Source organism: Jaculus jaculus, chromosome 1 (assembly GCF_020740685.1).
Source record: "Jaculus jaculus isolate mJacJac1 chromosome 1, mJacJac1.mat.Y.cur, whole genome shotgun sequence".
Taxonomy (NCBI): domain Eukaryota; kingdom Metazoa; phylum Chordata; class Mammalia; order Rodentia; family Dipodidae; genus Jaculus; species Jaculus jaculus.
Genome location: NC_059102.1, coordinates 162,866,962 through 162,887,967, shown reverse-complemented (window position 1 = coordinate 162,887,967; position 21,006 = coordinate 162,866,962). Strand labels below are relative to the sequence as shown.

The following is a 21,006-nucleotide window of genomic DNA, read 5'->3' as shown; positions in this document are numbered from 1 at the left end:
CAGCCACTGCAAACGAACTCCAGACGCATGCGCCCCCTTGTGCATCTGGCTAACGTGGGTCCTGGAGAATCAAGCCTTGAACCGGGGTCCTTAGGCTTCACAGGCAAGTGCTTAACCTCTAAGCCAACTCTCCAGCCCCTGATTTTTTGTTTTGAGCCAGAATCTCATGTCACCCAGGCTGGCCTTGAACTTGCCAAATATAACTAGTCCTCCTGATGCTCCTGTCTGTCCCAAGTGCTAAGATCACAGGCGTATGCCACTTCTCCCTGCTTTTCATTTTTTTTTAAATTTTTTTCAGTTTCAGTTTCATTTTACTTAACTAATTTATGTATTTTGGTTTTTTGAAGTAGGGTCTCACTCTAACGCAGGCTGATCTGGAATTCACTCTGTAGTCTCAGGGTGGCCTGCATGGTTTGTAAGCACTATGCCAAATGAGCGTCACCTCATCCCTAGGACATGTTTTCTTCCAGTCATTTTCCTTCTTTTTACAAAATGTTTTTTATTTATTTATTTGAGAGGGAGAAAGAGGCAGAGAGAGAGGATGGCATCCCAGGGCCTCTAGCCACTGCAAATGAACTCCAGATGCATGTTTTACCTTGTGCATCTGGCTTATGTGTGTCCTGTGGAATTGAACCTGAGTCAGTGGGCTTTTCAGGCTTAACCACTGAGCCATCTCTCCAGCCCCAATAGCATAATTAAAAAAAAAAGTTTATTTATTTATTTGCAAGCAGATAAACAGAGAGAGAGAGAATGGGGGCATCAGAGCCTCCAGCCTCTGCAAGTAAAACTCCAGATGCATGCATGTGCCTCTTTGTGCATCTGGCTTATATTATATGGGTACTGGAGAATACCTGAGTACCTGTTTTGTTAGGCTTTATAGGCACTCACTTTAACTGCTGGTCCATCTCATCAACCCCATTAGCACAAATTTTCATGGGCCTGATTTTTATTATTTGTAGTATTTCATTGAGATTGGTGTTTTTCAGCTCTATTTATTTAGAATCTTCTGGAGACCTTAAGAAATACTCATACTCAGCCTGCTGTGGTAGCACACATGGGAAATTTTATCCCTTAAAGGCTGAGGCAAGAAGATTATGAGTTCAAGGCCAGTTTGAGTTATAGAGTGATATACTTTGTTTGGAAAAAAAAAATTAATCCAGGTGTACCTGTGCATGCCTTTAATCCCAGCACTCAGGAGGCAAAGGTAGGAGGATCACTGTGAGCTCAAGGCCACCCTGAGACTACATAGTGAATTCCAGGTCAGCCTGGGCTAGGGCCAGACCCTACCTCGAAAAAAAATAAATCAATAAAACCAACAACAACAACAAAAGAGCCGGAGCGATGGCTCGGTAGTTGAGGCGCTTGCCTCCAGAGCCTAACAAGCCGGGTTTGACTCCCCAGTGCCCAGGTAAAGCCCAGCTCCAAAACTTGTCCAGCTGCCTCAGCAGGCGTTGGTGACAGATGAATGAGTGAGGAAGGAAGTGGAAGTGGTTCTGTGCACTCTACCATCATCACCCTCCCACCCCCAGGGGTGTCTCCCACCTCCTCCTCAGCCCAGAGCTTCACCTCTGGTTCTGTCCTGAAGGCACCTTCAGCCCCCCGCCCCACCCGCGGCTCCCACAGTTTGGTTTCCCTCCTCTTCCCCTCTAGACATGCAGACCCTGCGCACCGTGCAGGCCGCTCTGGGCAAAGGCTGCTTGGCCAGCTCCTTCATCTGCATATACCTGTTCACAGGAGAGCTGTACCCCACGGAAATCAGGTGGGTGCAGGAGCCAGTGGCAAGCTGAGACCCTCTCTGCTCTTTGACATCTATGCCCAGCCTCTGGGGACCAGGCTCTGTTGCTGACCACTTGGTGCCTCCCACAGGCAGATGGGGATGGGCTTCACCTCAGTCAATGCCCGCTTTGGAGGCCTAGTGGCGCCCCTGGTCACCACGCTAGGTGAGATCAGCTCCATCCTGCCACCTGTGGCCTTTGGTGCCACCTCCATCCTGGCCGGGTTGGCTGTCACCTGCTTCCTGACTGAGACCCGTAACGTACCACTGGTGGAGACCATTGCTGCAATGGAGAAGAGGTGAGCAGCCTTCGGTGACATGGGGTTTAAGGCCAGCTGAGTGCAGCCAACAAGAAACAGTTGGGAGATGCACCATCATCAACCTCTGTGCGCAAAAACCAACAATGCCACTCTCTTTAAAAATCATTTTGCCAGGCATTGGTGGAGCACGCCTTGAATCCCAGCACTTGGGAGGCAGAGGTAAGTGGGTCGCTGTGAGTTGGAGGGCACCCAGAGACTTCATAGTGAATTCCAGGTCAGCTGGGACTAGAGTGAGACCCTACATCAAAAAAACAAACAACAGCAAAAGAAAAAAAAAAAAACCTTAAAACAGAGAAAAATAGTAATAGACCAGGAGATACAGACGGTGAGTAGGAGTCAAATTCCTGGTGGTCAAGGGTAGAGAGGAGAGAGAGGCACAGGTAGAGCTTGAACTTGGCTCTGAACTTCCAGGTAACGAAGGGAAATTCCATTAATGACCTCATAAGGAAAGCCATGCCTGCTCCTCAGGGAAAGGGAAGATTTTCTTAGCAATGAGCCTGAAAGAAATTTGTCTCCTGGGCCTCCTTAGGGAGGATGAGTAAGATGACAGCAATGCCCTGGACAATTTTTCCAAAATAAATGCTAGGGGATTTGATCTGGGTGATGCTTGCAGCATCAGAAGACCTTAGTTTTGGGGGAACACAGAATATAAGACAAAGGACTGATTTTTCTGATCCATTTATTTTATTTTTATTTATTTATTTGAAATAGAGAAAGAGACAGAGAGAGAATGGGTATGCCAGGGCCTCCAGCCAATGCAAACAAACTCCAGATGCATGGGCCAGCTGTGCATATGGCTTATGTGGATCCGAGGGAATTGAACCTGGGTCCTTTGGCTTTGCAGGCAAGTGCCTTAACTACTAAGTCATCTCTCCAGCCCTGTTTTGTTTGAGTTTGAGGCCACACTGAGACTACATAGTGAATTCCAGGTCAACCTGAGCTAGAGTGAGACCCTTCCTCAAAAAAAGAAAGAAAGAAAGTTGTTGAGGGGCTGGAGGAATGGCTTAGTGATTGGGGCATGTGCCTGCAAAACCAAAGGACCCAGGTTCAATTCCCTAGGACACATGTATGTAAGCCAGATGCAAAGTGGTACATGCATCTGGAGTTCATTTGCAGTGGCTGAAGGCCCTAGAGCACCCATTCTCTCTCTCTGTCTCTCTTTCCCCCTCCCTCTCCCTCTCTCCTTCTCTCTTTCAAATAACTAAATAAAAATTTAAAAATTATTTTTAAAAAAAGACAGTAATCAGAAGCCAGGCGTGGTAGTGCATGCCTTTAGTCCCAACACTCAGGAGGCAGAGGTAGGAGGATCGCTGTGAGTTGGAATCCACTCTAGTGAATTCCAGGTCAGTCGGGATCAGAGCAAGAAACAAAAACAAAAGAAAAAAGTAGTCAGAAAGGGCTGGAGAGATGGCTTAGCAGTTAAGCCATTTGCCTGCAAAGCCAAAGGATCCCGGTTCGACTCTTCAGGACCCACATAAGCCAGATGCACAAGGGGACGCATGCATCTGGAGTTTGTTTGCAGTGGCTGGGGGGCCTGGTGTGCCCATTCTCTCTCTCTCTCTCTCTTTCTGTCTCTCAAATAAATAAATACACATATTTTTTTTCAGTAGTCAGAAAGACCCTCTTAAGGATGTTTTGGTGCATTATTTCCTCCAACAAGGACATTCTCCTGCATTACCATAACCCAGCCATTGAGTCAGAAAGCTGGTATTGACACATGACTGCCACTTAACCTGAAGATGACAAGCTTTCCAGATTCTTTCACAATGTTCTGTGAAGTACAACAGGTCAACCAGGCATAGTGACAGTTGTCTGTAATCCTAGAATTCAGGAGACTGGAGCAGAAGAATCTTAAAGTTCAAAGGCAACATGGGCTATATAGAATGATCCTGTCTTGGTGCTGGAGAGCTTTCTTAATTGTTAAAGGTGCTTGCTTGCAAAGCCTGACAACCTGGGTTTGATTCCCCAGTACCCATGTAAAGCCAGGTGTACAATGTGGTGCATGCTTCTGGAGTTTGCAGTGACAGGAGGACTTGGCACTCCCATTCTCTCCTCCTCTTCTCTCTCTCTGAGTTTTTCTCTCAAATAAATACATAAATAAATATTTAAGTTTTTTTTCTTTTTTTTAAATTTATTCAATTTTTATTTATTCATTTGAGAGAGACAGAGAGAGAAAGAAGCAGAGAGAGAGAGAGAGAGAGAGAGGGAGAGAATGGGCATGCCAGGGCCTCCAGCCACTGCAAATGAATTCCAGACACGTGAGCCCCCTTGTGCATCTGGGTCCTGGGGAATTGAGCCTCGAACCGGGGTTCTTAGGCTTCACAGGCAAGTGCTTAACCACTAAGCCATCTCTCCAGCCCTAAGTTTTTTTTTTTTCAAAAGATCCTGTCTCAAAGGCATAGTGATGCACATCTTTAATCACAGCACTCAAAAGTCTGAGGTAGGAGCTGAAGAGATGGCTTAATAGTTAAGACACTTGCCCGTGAAGCCTAAGGACCCAGGTTCAATTCTCCAGGTCCCACATTAGCCAGATGCACACCATGGTGCATGCGTCTGGAGTTCGTCTGCAATGGTTAGAGGCCTTGGTGTGCCCATTCTCTCTCTCTCTCCCCCACCCCCATATCTAATAAATAAATAAAATGATTTTTTTTAAGTCTGAGCTAGGATCGCTGTGAGGTACAGTGAGTTCCAGGTCAGCTTAGACTAGGGTGAGACCCTGCCAAAAAAAAAAAAAAAGAAGAAAAAAAGTGGACAGCATACTTGGCTCAGTCAGTAAAGTTCTTGCTGAGCAACAGAGGAAGACGCCCAATGTAAATCTCTGGCTTTACACATACATGCACACCCGCAGGTATGCACGCCATATACATATGCACATATGAAAAAAGGCATGGATCCTTGTCACAGGGACTTTCTTTCTTTCTTTCTTTCTTTCTTTCTTTCTTTCTTTCTTTCTTTCTTTCTTTCTTTCTTTCTTTCTTTCTTTCTTTCTTTTTCAAGGTAGAGTTTCACTCTAGCTCAGGCTGACCCAGAACTCACTATGTAGTCTCAGGGTGACGTGTGCCAACATGCCCAGCTGGTTTCTTTTTAGTTTTCTTTCTTTATTTTTTGGTACTGGGGTTTGAACCTAAGACTTCATCTTTGCTAGGCAAGCACTCTACCACTAAGCCATATCCTTAGCTCCTTTTTTCCTTTTCCTTTTTAAATTTTTATTTCAGAGAGAGAAAGAGAGAATGGGCATGCCAGGGCCTTTCAGCTGCTGTGAACGAACTCGACACATGCGCCCCTTTGTGTGCATTTGTGGCATTGCTTGCTTGCATCACTTTTGCAGATGGTTACGATGTGGGACCTGGAGATTTGAACAAATGTTCTTAGGCTTCGCAGGCAAGTGCCTTAACTGCTAAACCATCTCTCCAGCCCTCCTTTTACTTTCTTTCTTTTTTTTTTTTTTCAAGATAAGGTCTCTCTCTGGCCCAGGTCAACCTGGAATTCACTATGTAGTCTCAGGGTGACCTTGAACTCATGGCAGTCCTCCTACCTCTGCATCCCAAGTGCTAGGATTAAAGGTGTGAGCCACCATACCCAGCAAGCTTCTTGGTTTTTCCAGGCAGGGTCTCACTCTAGGTCAGGTTGACCTGGAACTCATTCTGTAGTCCCGGCTAGCTTAAAACTCACAGCAGTCCTCCTACCTCTGCCTCTCAAGTGCTGAGATCAAAGGCATGGACTGCCTTTGCCCAGCATAAGTCATCACTTTTAACAGGTTTTTCTATCAATCAACTTTAGCCTGAAGAAGTCTAACTAGGGCCTAGGCATTTGAGGCTGTCACTTTAGAACCGTGTTGCTCAACTTTTATTCAGGTGACCCAGTTAGGGTTATATCTCAGTTAACTGCAACCCGGATGCACTGTCAGATGGCTGTCAAACTATGTTGTACCTCTGCCTCCCACGTGCTGGGACTAAAGGCATGTTCCAGCACACTCAGCTTGGTAAATCTATTTTTAGCGGTCTCAGGAAACTCCACACTGATTTCCACAATGGCTATACCAGTTTACTTTCCTACCAACAGTGTAGAGGTGTTCCTCTTTTTCAGCATGCTTGTCAGCATTTATGGTCCTTTGTTTTCTTGATGATAGCCATCCTGACAGGAGTGAGATGGAATCTCAAAGTAGCCTTAATTTGCATTTCACTGATGGCTATAGATGTAGAACTTTTTTTTTTTTTTTGCTTTTTGCGATTTAAAGGTAGGGTCTCACTCTAGCTCAGGCTGACCTGGATTTCACTCTGTAATCGTAGGGCAACCTCAAACCCCCAGCAATTCTCCTACCTCTGCCTCCCAAGTGCTGGGATTAAAGGCATGTGCTACCAGGCCCCACTTCATAGCCCCTTTTGTTTTGTTTTGTTTTTCAAGGTAGGGTCTCACTCTAGCTCAGGCTGACCTGGAATTCACTATGTAGTCTCAGGGTGGACTTGAAATCATGGCAATCCTACCTCTGCCTCCCAAGTGCTAGGGATTAAAGGCGTGTGCCACCATGCCTGGCTTTTGTATTTTTTTAAATGTTTTACATTTATTTATTTATTTGAGAGAGAGAACAAGGCAGAGAAAGAATGGGCACCCCAGGGCCTCCAGCCACTGCAAACAAACTCCAGATGCATGCACCACCTTGTACATCTGACTTATGTTGGGAATCGAACCGAGGTCCCTTGGCTTTGCATCAAGTGCCTTAACCACTAAGCAATCTCTCCAGCCCTTCATAGCCCATTTTTAAAAATATTTATGTGTATATTTATTTATTTGAGACAGAGGGAGAGAGAGAGAAAAAAATATGGGTGTGCCAGGGCCTCCAGCCACTGCAGGTGAACTCCAGATGCATGTGACCCCTTGTGCATCTGGCTTACATAGGTCCTGGAGAATCGAACTGGGATCCTTTTGCTTTGTAGGCAAACACCTTAACCACTAAGCCATCTTTCCAACCCTCCATAGCCCATTTTTAAACATATTTTATTTATTTATTTGAGAGAGAAAGAGGCAAAGATTGAGAGAGAGAGAGAGAGAGAGAATGGGCATGCCAGGACCTCCAGTCATTGCAAACAAACTCAGATGCATGTACCCCTGTGAATCTGACTTACATGGGTCCTGGAGAATCAAACTGTAATCCTTTGGCTTTACAGGCAAACACCTTAACTGCTAAGCCATCTCTCCAGCCCCACAGCCCATTTTTTATTTTTTGAGATTTTTTATTGACAACTTCCATAATTATAAAAAATATCCCATGGTAATTCCCTCCCTCCCCCAACTTTCCCTGTTGAAACTCCACTGTCCATTACATCCCCTTCCCCTCTCAATCAGTCTCTCTTTTATTTTGATGTCATCATCTTTTCTTCCTATTATGATGGTCTTATGTAGGTAGTGTCAGGCACTGTGAAGTCATGGATATCCAGGCCATTTTGTGTCTGGAGGAGCACATTGTAAGGAGCCCTACCCTTCCTTTGGCTCTTACATTCTTTCTGCCACCTCTTCCGCAATGGGCCCTGAGCCACAGAAAGTGTGATAGAGATGTTTCAGTGCTGAGCACTCCTCCGTCACCTCTTCTCAGCACCATGGTGCCTCCTGAGTCATCCCAAGGTCACTGCCATCTGAAAACAGAAAATTCTGTAGCCAAAAGTGAAAGTAACATTAATATGTGGGTTTGAACGTTAAGAGAAGTGCTTCCTGGGCAGTTTGGTGAGCATAATATATACTTTTAGCCAGACAGCAGCAGACATTACACTCTACCGCTCATGACTACCCCTGTTGTAGGTTTCCAGTATCAGGGGTATATTCCCTTCCATAGAGTGGGCTTCCAGTCAAATTAGAGGGCTGCTGGTTTCCGCTATAACAGGCATGCCACTATCACACCTATTGCCCATAGCCCATTTTTTTAAATTGTGTTGTTTGATTTCTCTTCTTCTTTTTGTGGTTTGTTTGTTTGTTTTTGATTTTTTGAGATAGTGTCTCACTATAGCTCAGGCTGACCTGGAATTCACAATGTAGTCTCAGGGTGGCCACAAACTCATGGCAATCCTCCTACTTCTGCCACCCAAGTGTTGGCATCAAAGGTGTGTGCCACCATGCCCAGCTCTTGATTTCTTATTATTTAGTTTTTTGAATCCTTTGTGTAATGTTTGGGAGTGACCAAGACCACAGAAACCACTCTGAGGCAAAGATGGAAGCTTTCATTCGGGGAAAGCACAAGCTGCCAGGACTTACTCTCAAGAGTGGAGCACAGCCAATTTGAGATTCCAGATAGTGTGCTTTCTAGGGCTTTTCTGTTGGGGGAAGATGAGGAAGGGAAAAGTTGAAAGAAAAAAAAAGTTTCTTTAGGGGAGATCTAATATAGCCAGGTGTGACACCAGAACAGTGACCAGATGACTTACAGGAAGTCATGACCTTGTGGGGGGGGGCATTGTTAGGCAAGGAAATGATAATATATGGGCAGTTTCTTGAGGAATGAGGATAACCTACTTCCTTATGTCTCTGTCACCACATGGTGACTCCATTTTGGGAGCCTGTCCCAACCTAACATTACAGCCTTTTGTTAATGATAAGAAATGAAGGTTAATTTTTTTCATGCTGACTGCAAGGGCAATGAGTTCTTATGGAAGGGGCTGGATAATGCAGTCAATGGGTCTCCCTTCAGGACATTTGGGAATTGGGGGAAGAGTAGGAAGACAAGAGTTTAAGTTTGAGAGTGTCTATTGGGGTGGCAGTGTACTTATCCCTGGACGAGATAGGGTAAGGGCTAAGGAAGGAGGGGAGCCAAGGAATAGCTCTGATTCTGGCTAAGGCAAGTGGGAGTTGCTGGGGTCAGGGCAGGTGAAGATAATCAGGGACAGACAGAGGCAGAAGATATAAGTTAATGGTAGAGTGTAGTATGGTAAGTCAGCATCAGACAGGGAGCCTATTAGTCTGACTCATTGTTTATATTGTAGTTATATTTTTCTTATTGGGTGATTAAGGCCATGTAGGCTGCCAGAATTAACTGTATATTCTGGAGGTCAATAATGGCGCTATAGGAGAGACTTTTAGGGAACCGTGAGTTCTGTGACTCTCAGCAATGTCATCTGCTAGGATAAGTCAAAGGTCATGCTGACCGAGTGGCCCACTCTTTTGGGAAGCCTGGAGGACTTATTTTCCTCTTATATGACTCTTTTATTGCAGATACACATCTCTGGGTCTCCATGTCCTCTCTGACCAAAAAGTCAGGTAACTTACCAGAAGCTAGAAGTTAGTACTGTCCCATCATCTCCTGTGGCTTTTTGACCTGGGAGCAGGAACCAAAATATTGGTTATCCTTTTAACTCCAGTGTTTCCAATTGATTTTGGCTTCTACATATGGTTATTAATCATCCAGAGAGACTGTACATATCTGATTAGAAAAACAGATTAGTTAAAAAGGGTACAGAACATAGCTGGTTAGCAAAGCAGATCTAGTTAGAGAATGACACAATAGTTTAAAATCTTTTTGTTGTTTTTTGTTTTTTTTTTTTTGTTTTTGTTTTTTTTTAAGGTAGAGTTTACTCTAGTCCAAGCTGACCTGGAATTCATTATGTAATCTCACGGTGGCCTTGAACTCACACCAATCCTCCTACCTGCCTCCCAGGTGCTGGGATTAAAGGTATGCGCCACCATGCCTGGTTTAAAATCTTTTTTTATTTTTTTTAACTTGATAACATTTTTATTTCAGTTCTATCTCATTTGAATTATGGGGTCTTTTGTTCCCTGGCCATTTTAGTTAAATGTTGCACACAGGAGGAAGTGTTGACGTGTACCATGATTCAAACTGCTATTGTCCCAGAATCAACAATGTATTTTTGAATGTCCAAAAGACTATGTTCAGCCTTTGTAAAAAGTTTAGGAAGAGCCTAGCCTAGGAGTTTTCAGTTGATTTTGAAGGCTGAAACTGTCCTGCTTCAAATTTTTCCTTGAATTTTAAATAGTCTCTTTTTTTATCAAAATATTTTATCCATGGCTGGGGGCACCTTGCCTCGAATGTGCTCTGCAGCTGCCCATACCAGGACACATCCTCTGCGAGCTCATCCAGCTGCTGCCAGTACAGGCTGCATGTGCCCCAGCACGCCTACCTCTCCTTCATGGACAGGGCTGCCATGGCTGCAGGGACATGCTGTGCTCACGTGACATGCTACGGGATGTCCACCCACTCGCTCCCGGGTCCTAGCAGTCTGAGGCTGTGGGATGGCCTCAGTGATCACAGTCACCTACCACACTCAAAATCACTTTGATTAATATTTCAGTTTACTTGTCAGGTGACAGTGTAAGCTACAATTGGAACATATAAAGCGTACATATTCTTTTTTTTTTTTTTTTTTTTGGTTTTCTGAGGTAGGGTTTCACTCTAGCCCAGGCTGACCTGAAAGTCACTATGTAGTCCCAGGGTGGCCTTGAACTCACTGTGATCCTCTACTTCTGCCTCCCAAGTGCTGGGATTAAAGGTGTGTGCCACCACGCCCGGCTACACATTCTATTTTTTAAGTATCTGTCAGTTGTAAGTATAGGCAGAACATTTTAGTACCCCTGAAAACAATATTTTATCAATAACCTTAAGGCAATTGATTTTAATCTAGAAATTGTATGTCAGGAAAAGACAAGACAGTATAAAAACTTAGTCTCTGTGTTTGAAAACAACTTTGGCTAGTCTGTGTACCAATGCAAGTACCAACTACACCCCAAACTGGAAGTAGAACAGCAATTTCTTTTCTAGGGCAAGAAACATGTCTTAAGTATCAATATCTTTATACGCAATGAACTTAAGATACCAGAAATGAGACAATTAATTAAGTGAAACCTTGACTGAGACTAATTATACATAGCTCAAGAATAAAATAAAACCTGGTCAAGGTTGAGTTACATTAGAAACAACATGACAGACACAAAGTAATTTCTTAAATAAGTACCTTTTACCATTGAACAATTTTAACTAAAGAAATATTTATGACTGTTACATGAAGCTTAGACAAACTATATTAACATTGTTTGTATATAGTGGATTTTCCTAAAACATGGGAAGCTTTCTGTGTTTTCCAAAGAACAAAATCACAATAAGTCACTTTTTATAAGTCTTAGATTGTAACATCAGTGATAATCATTCAGCAAAACCAGCATGAACTAGACAAGAACCATTTTAAAATTACAGAGTTTTAGCCAGGCATGGTGATGCCTGCTTATTGATAGCCAGACATCACGGACTTTGTATAAACCAAGTTACAATATTCTGATATCTGGAAAAGTATGATATTAACAAAAAGTAGAGTTTACATATTTAAGGCACATAAGGCTACAGAGAGTAGACTATGGACAAAAGATCTGCTGACAGAATTTAAAATAAACAAGAAATTTGTATTATGTAGTAGTATTTTTGGCTTAAATATGAAGACATGAAAAATTTTATAATTTTTTAAAGTCATCAGAAGTGGGATACCTCTCTCTATATACATATATGTGTGTGAGATTTAGCAATTTTTTTTTTTTCTAGGTAGGGTTTCACTGTAGTCCAGGCTGACCTGGAATTCACTATGTAGTCTCAGGGAAGCCTTGAACTCATGGCAATCCTCCTAAATCTGCCTCCCGAGTGCTGGGATTAAAGGCGTGCGCCACTACGCCCAGCTGAGATTTAGTAATTTTAAAAGCTAAATAAGATGTCTATCCAATCTATAAGTCAGTTTCTAAAATGAATTTAGCTATATTTAACATACCCAAAGAGTAGAGTAACTGTATTAAAATGCCATGGCCTAATGAATAAAAGAGACAAGTCTCATGGAAAAGAGAGGGAATGGGCATGTCAGGGCTACTTGCCACTGCAAACAATTTCTAAATATATATATGCTCCACTATGTGCGTCTGGCTTTGCAACTAGGCACTTGTAACTGCTAAGCCAAAAAGAAATATTTTTATTCTCTTTCAAACAAATTTTATAGAACTATATTGGATTCCAAATATACACAAAATTTTACAACACAATCTATAAGTATTTGAAACTTAACCAACTTTATAATTCTGCCTGTGATACTTTGGTAAACTTGTTCAGTAGTGACGTAACTTAAAACTAAAGTATTAAGACTGATTGTTGGAAGAATTGAGGAATTACATCTTAAATCACAACATATGTTTGTTTAAAATTTTCTTTTACTGTTCATCATGAAGTAAATAGTTTCCAAGTGTGTGACAGATAAATACTGTTTAATGTTTCAAATGTGGTCTATTTACCTTATAAAACAGGGAGGAAAAGAGTAAATAGTTCCTCTGTTATATTTTTTTTGAGGCAGGGTTTTAGATGTAACCTTAGAAGATAATTAAATATTAATGAGTCAATTTTAACCTTAAGATTTACTTAAAAGGTTGACAAATAGAGGAACCTAGTTAACTTGGTTGGGTACTCTAAATTCAGCTTTTCATGATGATTATTATGACCAGATTATCATCAATGAGTTAAAATTAAGTTTATAGCCTGAATACCATAGCATCCTGCTACCAGCCAGGGCTATACTTTGTTAGTCTAATACTAATAGTCATTTTATATCTCAAGAAGTCTGTAATCTGATCAAGTACTTTGTCTTTAACCTTTTGTTTAGGGTTACTCATATGTTCATCTACATGCTTTATTCATACCTTCATCTACATGCTTTTACTCTACAATCTATGTAACCACTGTGTAACAATCTTTCACCAAACATTTAACATGCATTTAAAGTTTCCTCTCCAGTTTATCTTCTTTAGTCAGTTCATCTCATAACTACCAACCAAAACTTTTATTGTACTTACCTTAAGACTTAATATGATGACCATTTAAGTTTTTGACTTTTTTTCCTCAGAAGTCCTTTAGCAATTTTATTTTATTTATTTATTTTTGAAAGAGTAGATTGCTATGGGGTCTGGTGTTGCACAAGTAAGACCACTGACTCGCAGAATGTGAGACAAAGTTTTGTTGGGTAAAAAAAAGAAAGAAAAGAAAAAGAAGAAAGTCTGGTATCCAGATCTTCACCCTAGAGGTAATCTCAGTGGGGCAGCCCTGAACTGTTTGGAGTGTCAACTTTTATTGGAAATAACCACATGATGTTAGAAAAAACAACAGGATGGGAGTTAAACCATAAATCACAATTTACATGTGACAGTTATAGCTATAAAAGTAAAAAAAAAAAAAAGACCTTGTAAACAGATCTGTTGGTCAGTTACAGGAAGCGCTGGGGGGGGGGGGGGGGGCAGGCCTGTGAGCAGGAGTCCCGCTTATCTCAAGGAGTTTGCTCAGCAATGCAGGCCCGGGAAATGCTATTCATCCCAGAACAGCCTCTTATTTACTTGCCATTAGCAGAACCTCCAGTGTGTCTACCATCAGCAGTGCCTCCTACAAGGAAGTGGCTTCTGTATTTCTCTAGGCTAAGTATAAAGAATTGTAGAGAAATATAATATAATATAATTTTGCTCTTTTCACAAGACTAGATTTGACTTATACTATTTACCCTGCACAAAGATATAAATTTTTATCATTTATTGATTTAGGAATGTTGTTTCTTAAAACTTTCCTAAAACACAATTTTTTAAAAAATATGAAAGCATATTCAAACATTATTAGAAATTTTAGAGATTTTTCTTACAAACTGAATATAGAGTACTTCTAAATTTAAATATAAATCTTTTTTTTTTTTTTTTTTTTTGAGGCAGGGTCTCATCTAGCTCAAGCTGACCTGGAATTCACTATGGAGTCTCAGAGTGGCCTCAAACTCATGGCAATCCTCCTACCTCTGCGTCTGGAGTGGTGGGATTAAAGGTGTGTGCCACCTTGCCTGGCTTAAATATAAATCTTGAGGCTGCTGTCTGTTAGTAGTTCCACAAAAGCATAGAAAGCTATTGTAAAAGTAAAACAGTTACAAATTTATTTTTTTTTATTAGCAACTTTCATGATTATAAAAAATATCCCATAGTAATACCCTCCCTACCCCCACTTTCCCCTTTGAAACTCCATTCTCCATCATACTCCCTCCCCATTTCAATCAGTCTCTCTTTGATGTCATGATATTTTCCTCCTATTATGATGGTCTTGTGTAGGTAGTGTCAAGCACTGTAAGGTCATGGATATCTAGGCCATTTTGTGTCTGGGGGGAGCATGTTGTAAGGAGTCCTACCCTTCCTTTGTCTCTTACATTCTTTCGGCCACCTCTTCCACAATAGACCCTGAGCCTTGGAAGGTGTGATAGAGATGTTGCAGTACTGAGCACTCCTGTCACTTCTTTCCAGCACAGTGATGCCTTCTGAGTCATCCCAAGGTCCCTAACATCTGAAAAGAGAAGGTTCTCTGCCGAAAATGAGAGTAGCATTAATATAAGGTATGAACATTAAGAGAAGTGCTTACTGGAAAGTTTGATAAGCATAGTATATACATTTAGCCAGACAGCAGCAGATGTTACACCCCTAACAAATAATAAGTCCTCATCTGTTCACAGCAACTTGACATTTACCCACCATCATGCAAATATCAGGAGCCTAGATTCCCTGTGCCTGCACACCCCGCCCCCCCCCCCCATTCTGCAAGGCAGGGAAGCTAAGAAAGAGCTATTTATTTACTTATTTATTTATTTTTAAAATTTTTATTAGCATTTTCCATGATTATAAAAAAAATCCTATGGTAATTCACCCCCCCCACACACACACTTTCCTCTTTGAAATTCCACTCTCCATCATATTACCTCCCCATCTCAATCATTGTACTTACATATATACAATATCAACCTATTAAGTATCCTCCTCCCTTCCTTCCTCTTCCCTTTATGTCTCCTTTTTAACTTACTGGCCTCTGCTACTAAGTATTTTTCTTCTCACGCAGAAGCCCAATCATCTGTAGCTAGGATCCACATATGAGAGAGAACATGCAGCGCTTGGCTTTCTGGACCTGGGTTACCTCACTTAGTATAATCCTTTCCAGGTCCATCCATTTTTCTGCAAATTTCATAACTTCATCTTTCTTTACCACTGAGTAGAACTCCATTGTCTAAATGTGCCACATCTTCATTTTCCACTCATCAGTTGAGGGACATCTAGGCTGATTCCATTTCCCAGCTATTATGAATTGAGTCTCAATAAACATGGTTGAGCACATACTTCTTAGGAAATGAGATGAGTCCTTAGGATATATGCCTAGGAGTGCTATAGCTGGGTCATATGGTAGATCAATCTTTAGCTGTTTTAGGAACCTCCACACTGATTTCCACAATAGCTGGACCAGATTGCATTCTCACCAGCAGAAGGGTTCCTCTTTTTCCACATCCCCGCCAACATTTATCATTGATCATTTGTTTTCATGATGGTGGCCAATCTGACAGGAGTGAGATGGAATCTCAATGTAGTTTTAATCTGCATTTCCCTGATGACTAGTAGTGTAGAACATTTTTTTAGATGCTTATATTCCATTCGTATTTCTTCCTTTCAGAATGCTCTATTTAGCTCCATAGCCCATTTTTTTTTTTTTAATTTAATTTATTAGTTTTCTTTTCAGTAAATACAGGCAGTTTGGTACCATAATTTAGGCTCATCTGTGATCTACCCCCTCCCATTAGACCCTCCTTATTACATAGCCCATTTTTTGATTGGCTTGCTTGATACCTTATTATTTAACTTTTTGAGTTCTTTGTATATCCTAGATATTAATCCTCTATCAGATATATAGCTGGCAAAGATTTTTTCCCATTCTGTAGGTTGCCTCTTTGCTTTTTTCACTGTGTCCTTTGCAATGCAAAATCTTTGTAATTTCATGAGGTCCCAGTGATTAATCTGTGGTTTTATTGCCTGAGCAATTGGGGTTGTATTCAGAAAGTCTTTGCCAAGACCAATATGTTGAAGGGTTTCCCCTACTTTTTCCTCTAGCAGTTTCAGAGTTTCAGGTCTGATGTTAAGGTCTTTAATCCATTTGGAATTAATTCTTGTGCATGGCGAGAGATAAGAATCTATTTTCATCCTTCTACAGATATATATCCAGTTTTCCCAACACCATTTGCTGAAGAGGCTATCTTTTCTCCAATGAGTATTTTTGGCATTTTTATCAAATATCAGGTGGCAATAGCTACTTGGGCTTACATATGGGTCCTCTATTCTGTTCCACTGATCTACATGTCTGTTTTTGTGCCAGTACCACACTGTTTTTGTTACTATGACTCTGTAGTATAGGTTAAAATCAGGTATGGTGATACCACCAGCCTTATTTTTGTTGCTCAGTATTATTTTAGATATTCGAGGTTTTTTGTGATTCCAAATGAATTTTTGGATGGTTTTTTCTATTTCCATGAAGAATGCCTTTGGAATTTTGATAGGGATTGCATTAAATGTGTAGATTGCTTTTGGTAATATTGCCATTTTCACAATATTGATTCTTCCAATGCAGGAACAAGGGATGTTTCTCCACTTTCTAGTGTCTTCTGCAATTTCTCGCTTGAGTGTTTTAAAGTTCTCATTGTAGAGATTCTTTACTTCCTTGGTTAGGTTTATTCCAAGGCACTTTATTTATTTATTTATTTTTGATGCAATTGTGAATGGAAGTGATTCTCTGATTTCATCCTCTGTGTGTTTGTTGTTAGCATATATGAAGGCTACTGAATTCTGTGTATTTATTTTGTATCCTGCTACATGGCTGTATGTTTTTATCAGCTCTAACAGTTTGCTAGTAGAGTCTTTAAGTTCCTTTATGTATAGAATCATGTCATATGCAAATAATGATAACTTGATCTCTTCCTTTCCAATTTGTATCCTTTTTATGTGTGTCTCTTGCCTTATTGCTATGGCCAAGACTTCCAAAACTATATTAAATAAAAGTGGGGACAGTGGACACCCTTGTCTTCTTCCTGATTTTAGTGGCAAAGCTTCCAGTTTTTCCCCATTTAGTAATATGTTGGCTGTAGGCTTGTCATAGATAGCTTTTATTATATTGAGATATGTTCCTTCTATTCCCAGTCTCTGTAGGACTTTTATCATAAAGGGATGTTGGATTTTGACAAATGCTTTCTCTGCATCTAATGAGATGATCATATGATTTTTGGCCTTCAGTCCATTTATATAAACTATTATATTTGTCGATTTGTGTGTGTTGAACCATCCCTGCATCTTTTCCCTCAGGGTTACACGGCAGCTTTTTGCTCATGGACTTTTTTTAGTTGGGAGATTTTTGATAAATGCTTGGATCTCCATACTTGTTATAGGTCTATTTAAGTGATTAATCCCATGTTGATTTAATTTTGGTAGATCATATAAATCAAGGAAATCATCCATTTCTTTCAGATTTTCAAACTTAGTGGAGTATATGTTCTTATAGTATGTGCGTATGATTTTTTAAACTTTTATTTACTTATTTGCAAGCACAGAGACAGAGTGAAGAGAGACAGACAGAGAGAGTGGGTATGTCAGGACCTCTGGCCACTGCAAACAAACCCCAGACACATGTGCCCCTTGTGCATCTGGCTTACATGGGTCCTGGGGAATTGAACCTGGGTCCTTTGGCTTCTCAGGCAAATGCCTTAACCACTAATCCATCTCTCCAGCCCTGTCCCTATGATTTTTTTTAAATTTCTCTGGTATCTGTTGTGATAGTGCCTTTCTCATCTCTAATTTTATTAATTTATGTCTCTTCTGTCTTTCTTTTGGTCAGGTTTGCTAAGGATTTATCTATTTTGTTTATCCTTTCCAAGAAACAACTCTTTGTTTCATTGAATCTTTAGATTGTATTTTCGGTTTCTCTTTCATTAATTTTTGCCCTAATCTTTATTATTTCTTCCTGTCTATTGACTTTTGGTTTGCCGTGTTCTTCTTTTTCCACATCCTTAAGGTGAAGCATTAAGTTGTTTACTTGTGACCTGTCTAATATAGGCACTTAAAGCTATAAATTTCCCTATTCGGACTGCCTTCATTGTGTCCCAAAGGTTCTGGTATGTTGTATTCTCATTATCCTATGACTCTATGTATTTTTGGATTTCCTTCTTGATTTCTTCTTTGACCCACTCATCATTTAGAAGTGTATTGTTTAGTTTCCATGATTTCATGTGTGCTCTATAGCTTTTCTTGCTATTGATTTGTAGTTTGATTGTGATCAGATAGACAACAAGGCATTATTTTAGTTTTCCTGTATTTATTAAGATTTGCTATGTGTCCTAATATATAGTCTTATTTTAGAGAATGTCCCATGTGCTGCTGAGAAGAATGTGTATTCTGAAACATTTGGATGAAATGTCCTGTATATATCTGTTAGGTCCATTTGTTCTATGACCTCATTTAATCCAGATGCCTCTCTGTTTATTTTTTGCCAGGATGACCTATCAATTCATGAGAGTTGGGGGTTGAAGTCACCCACTACAACTGTGTTTAGTGTTATTAGGAACCTTAGTTCTAATCCCATTTGTTTGATGAAACTGAGAGCCCCCATGTTAGGTACATATATGTTTAGGATTGTAATGTCCTCCTGTTGGAGTGTTCCTTTAGTCAATATAAAGTGACCTTCCTTATCTTTCCTAACTAACGTTGGTCTGAAGTCTACCCTGTCAGATATTAAGATAGTGACCCCTGCTTGTTTTCTAGGCCCATTTGCTTGAAACACTGTTTTCCAACCTTTAACCCTAAGATAGTGTCCATCCTTTGTAGAACGATGAGTTTCTTGGAGACACCAAACTGAAGGATCCTGCTTTTTAACCCAGTCTGCAAACCTATGTGTTTTAGTTGGGACACTGAGGCCATTAATATTAAGTGTTAGTATTGAAAGGTATGTATTTATTTTTGCCATTTTTCTTATTTTGTAGTTCTTCCTGTTTTACCTTTGCTCTCTTGTATTAACTAGTACTTGAGTACTTTCTCTTTTTTTTTTTTTTTTTTCAGGTTCCTTATATGTGTGCTTTTCTTTCTCTTCAGCTTGGAGGATCCTTTCAAGTATTTTTCTGTATAGCTGGTTTTGTCTTCAAATACTCCTTTAGCCTGCTTTTGTTGTAGAATGTCCTTATTTCTTAGTCTATTTGAATGGATAGCTTTGCAGGATAAAGTAACCTTGGTTGACAGTTGTTATCTTTCAGAACATGGAATATATCTTTCCAAGCCCCTCTGGCTTTGAAAGTTTGTGTTGAGTCATCCACTGTGATCCTGATGGGCTTTCCTTTCTGTATATGTGACTTGATTTTTCTAACTACTTTCAATATATCTTCTTTGGTTTATGTGTTTGGTAGTTTAATTATAATTGGGGAAGGAGAGGTTCTTTCCAGATTTTGTCTGGTGTTCTAAAGGCTTCTTGTATCTGCATTGGCATCTTTTTCCCAATTTGAGGGAAGTTTTCTTCTATGATTTTGTTGAACACACTTCCTATGCCTTTGGAGAGAAATTCTTGTACTATACCCTGAATTCTTATGTTTGATCTTTTCATAGTGTCCAAAATATCTTGAAATTTCCATTCATACTTTCCTATTAGTTTGTCTTTCTCTTTGTTGGACTTATTAGATCTTCCAACTAGTTTAGCTATTCTGTTCTCTCCTTCATCCATTCTACTGGTGAGATTTTCTACAGTGTTTCTTTATTTGACTTACTGTGTTTTTCATTGCTAGTATTTCTGACTGGTTTGTCATTATTATTTCTATTTCCTTATTCATGTCTTGTATTGACCTCCTTATTTCATTAAATTGGTTTCCTTTGTCTTCTTTGATTTCTTTGAGCATATTTATAATCATTCTTTTGAAATCTTTCTCAGGCATTTCCTGTAAATCAGTCTCACTGGAGGTCATTTCTGATGAGTATATACTTTTTGGTGGATTTATATTGCCTAGATTTTTTTGTGTTTCTTGTATTGTTATAATGTAGAGAATTTTTGCAGCTTGGATTAATTTAATGCTTGAGTTTTCTAATTATCTGTAGTATTATTAGATGTATCAGTCAATCTGATATTATATATCTTCAAGGTAGGAGCTTAAGGTGCTAGGTGTGGCTCTTAAGACTCTCAGAGTAACCACAACAGTGACCCTAGGTGTTGGGTTTGCCTGCTATGAGAGTGTTCTAGTAGGCTGGGTAGAACAAAATACAGGCAAATTCTAAAAATTAACTAAACAACATATACAGTCAATGAAAAACAGCACAGAGTACTTATGCAAGAATAGGTATTATGACAAACAGATCCTCTAAGAAAGTCACAGTCTCTAAGGATGTGTGTTGCCCCACACCCTTAATCCTGTCAGCTGGGTGGCTGAGGTTTCTGGTCTGTAGAGGGTTCCAAGGTCAATTTATGACCAAGTTAGACCCTTCCCCAATGAACGACAGAAGAGGAGGCAAAGGCACTATAAATCAGGAAGCACCAAGTGGAAAAGCCCTAAATATAGCTTATTTAAGAATGGCAAATCCTCAGATGCACAAGGTGGCACATGCATCTGGGGTTTACAGCAGCTGGAGGCCCTGGTGCGCTCTCTCTCTCTCTCTCTCTCTCTCTCTCTCTCTCTCTCCCTCTTTCTCTGTCAATAAACAAATAAAAATAAAATATTGAAAAAAAAAAAAAAGAATAGCAAATCCTACCATCCATCAGATTTAACACATAATTTACCCTGACATGGAAGGTGCAATTAGCATTTCTAATGCAAGCCTATATATCAGGCTTATTTGGTGAGTACTGACCTGGTGTAATCCCAGTTACCTCTTGGGATGGCTTTGATCTCAGCTATGCTGCACGCCCACTTGGGTCCCTCATTGCTGCATTGTGGGCTCAGGTAGGCTGGCTGGGTCAGTTAGTCACTGTTCTGATTGCCTGTGCCAGGTACTGTGTAGGTGAGTTCCCTTCCCCAGGACTCTGGTGCTTGCTGGCGCTTGCACTGGCAGTGGGAGAGGGGAGGCTGTGGATGATGGCTGAAGTTCTCCTGCTGGTGGCTA

At 40.5% G+C, this 21,006-nt stretch overlaps 1 protein-coding gene and 1 pseudogene across 1 annotated transcript in view; one reads left to right on the top strand and one right to left on the bottom strand.

The window, feature by feature from the left end:
* LOC101615822 (solute carrier family 22 member 20) overlaps positions 1–21,006 on the top strand; it is a 52,461-nt gene that overhangs the window by 28,516 nt on the left and 2,939 nt on the right. The window contains exons 8-9 of the mRNA XM_004656659.2: positions 1,651–1,759; positions 1,867–2,073. Coding sequence (XP_004656716.2) covers positions 1,651–1,759; positions 1,867–2,073 — 316 coding nt within the window. The remainder of the gene's footprint in view (positions 1–1,650; positions 1,760–1,866; positions 2,074–21,006) is intronic.
* On the bottom strand, positions 9,998–10,237 carry LOC123457745 (annotated as a pseudogene).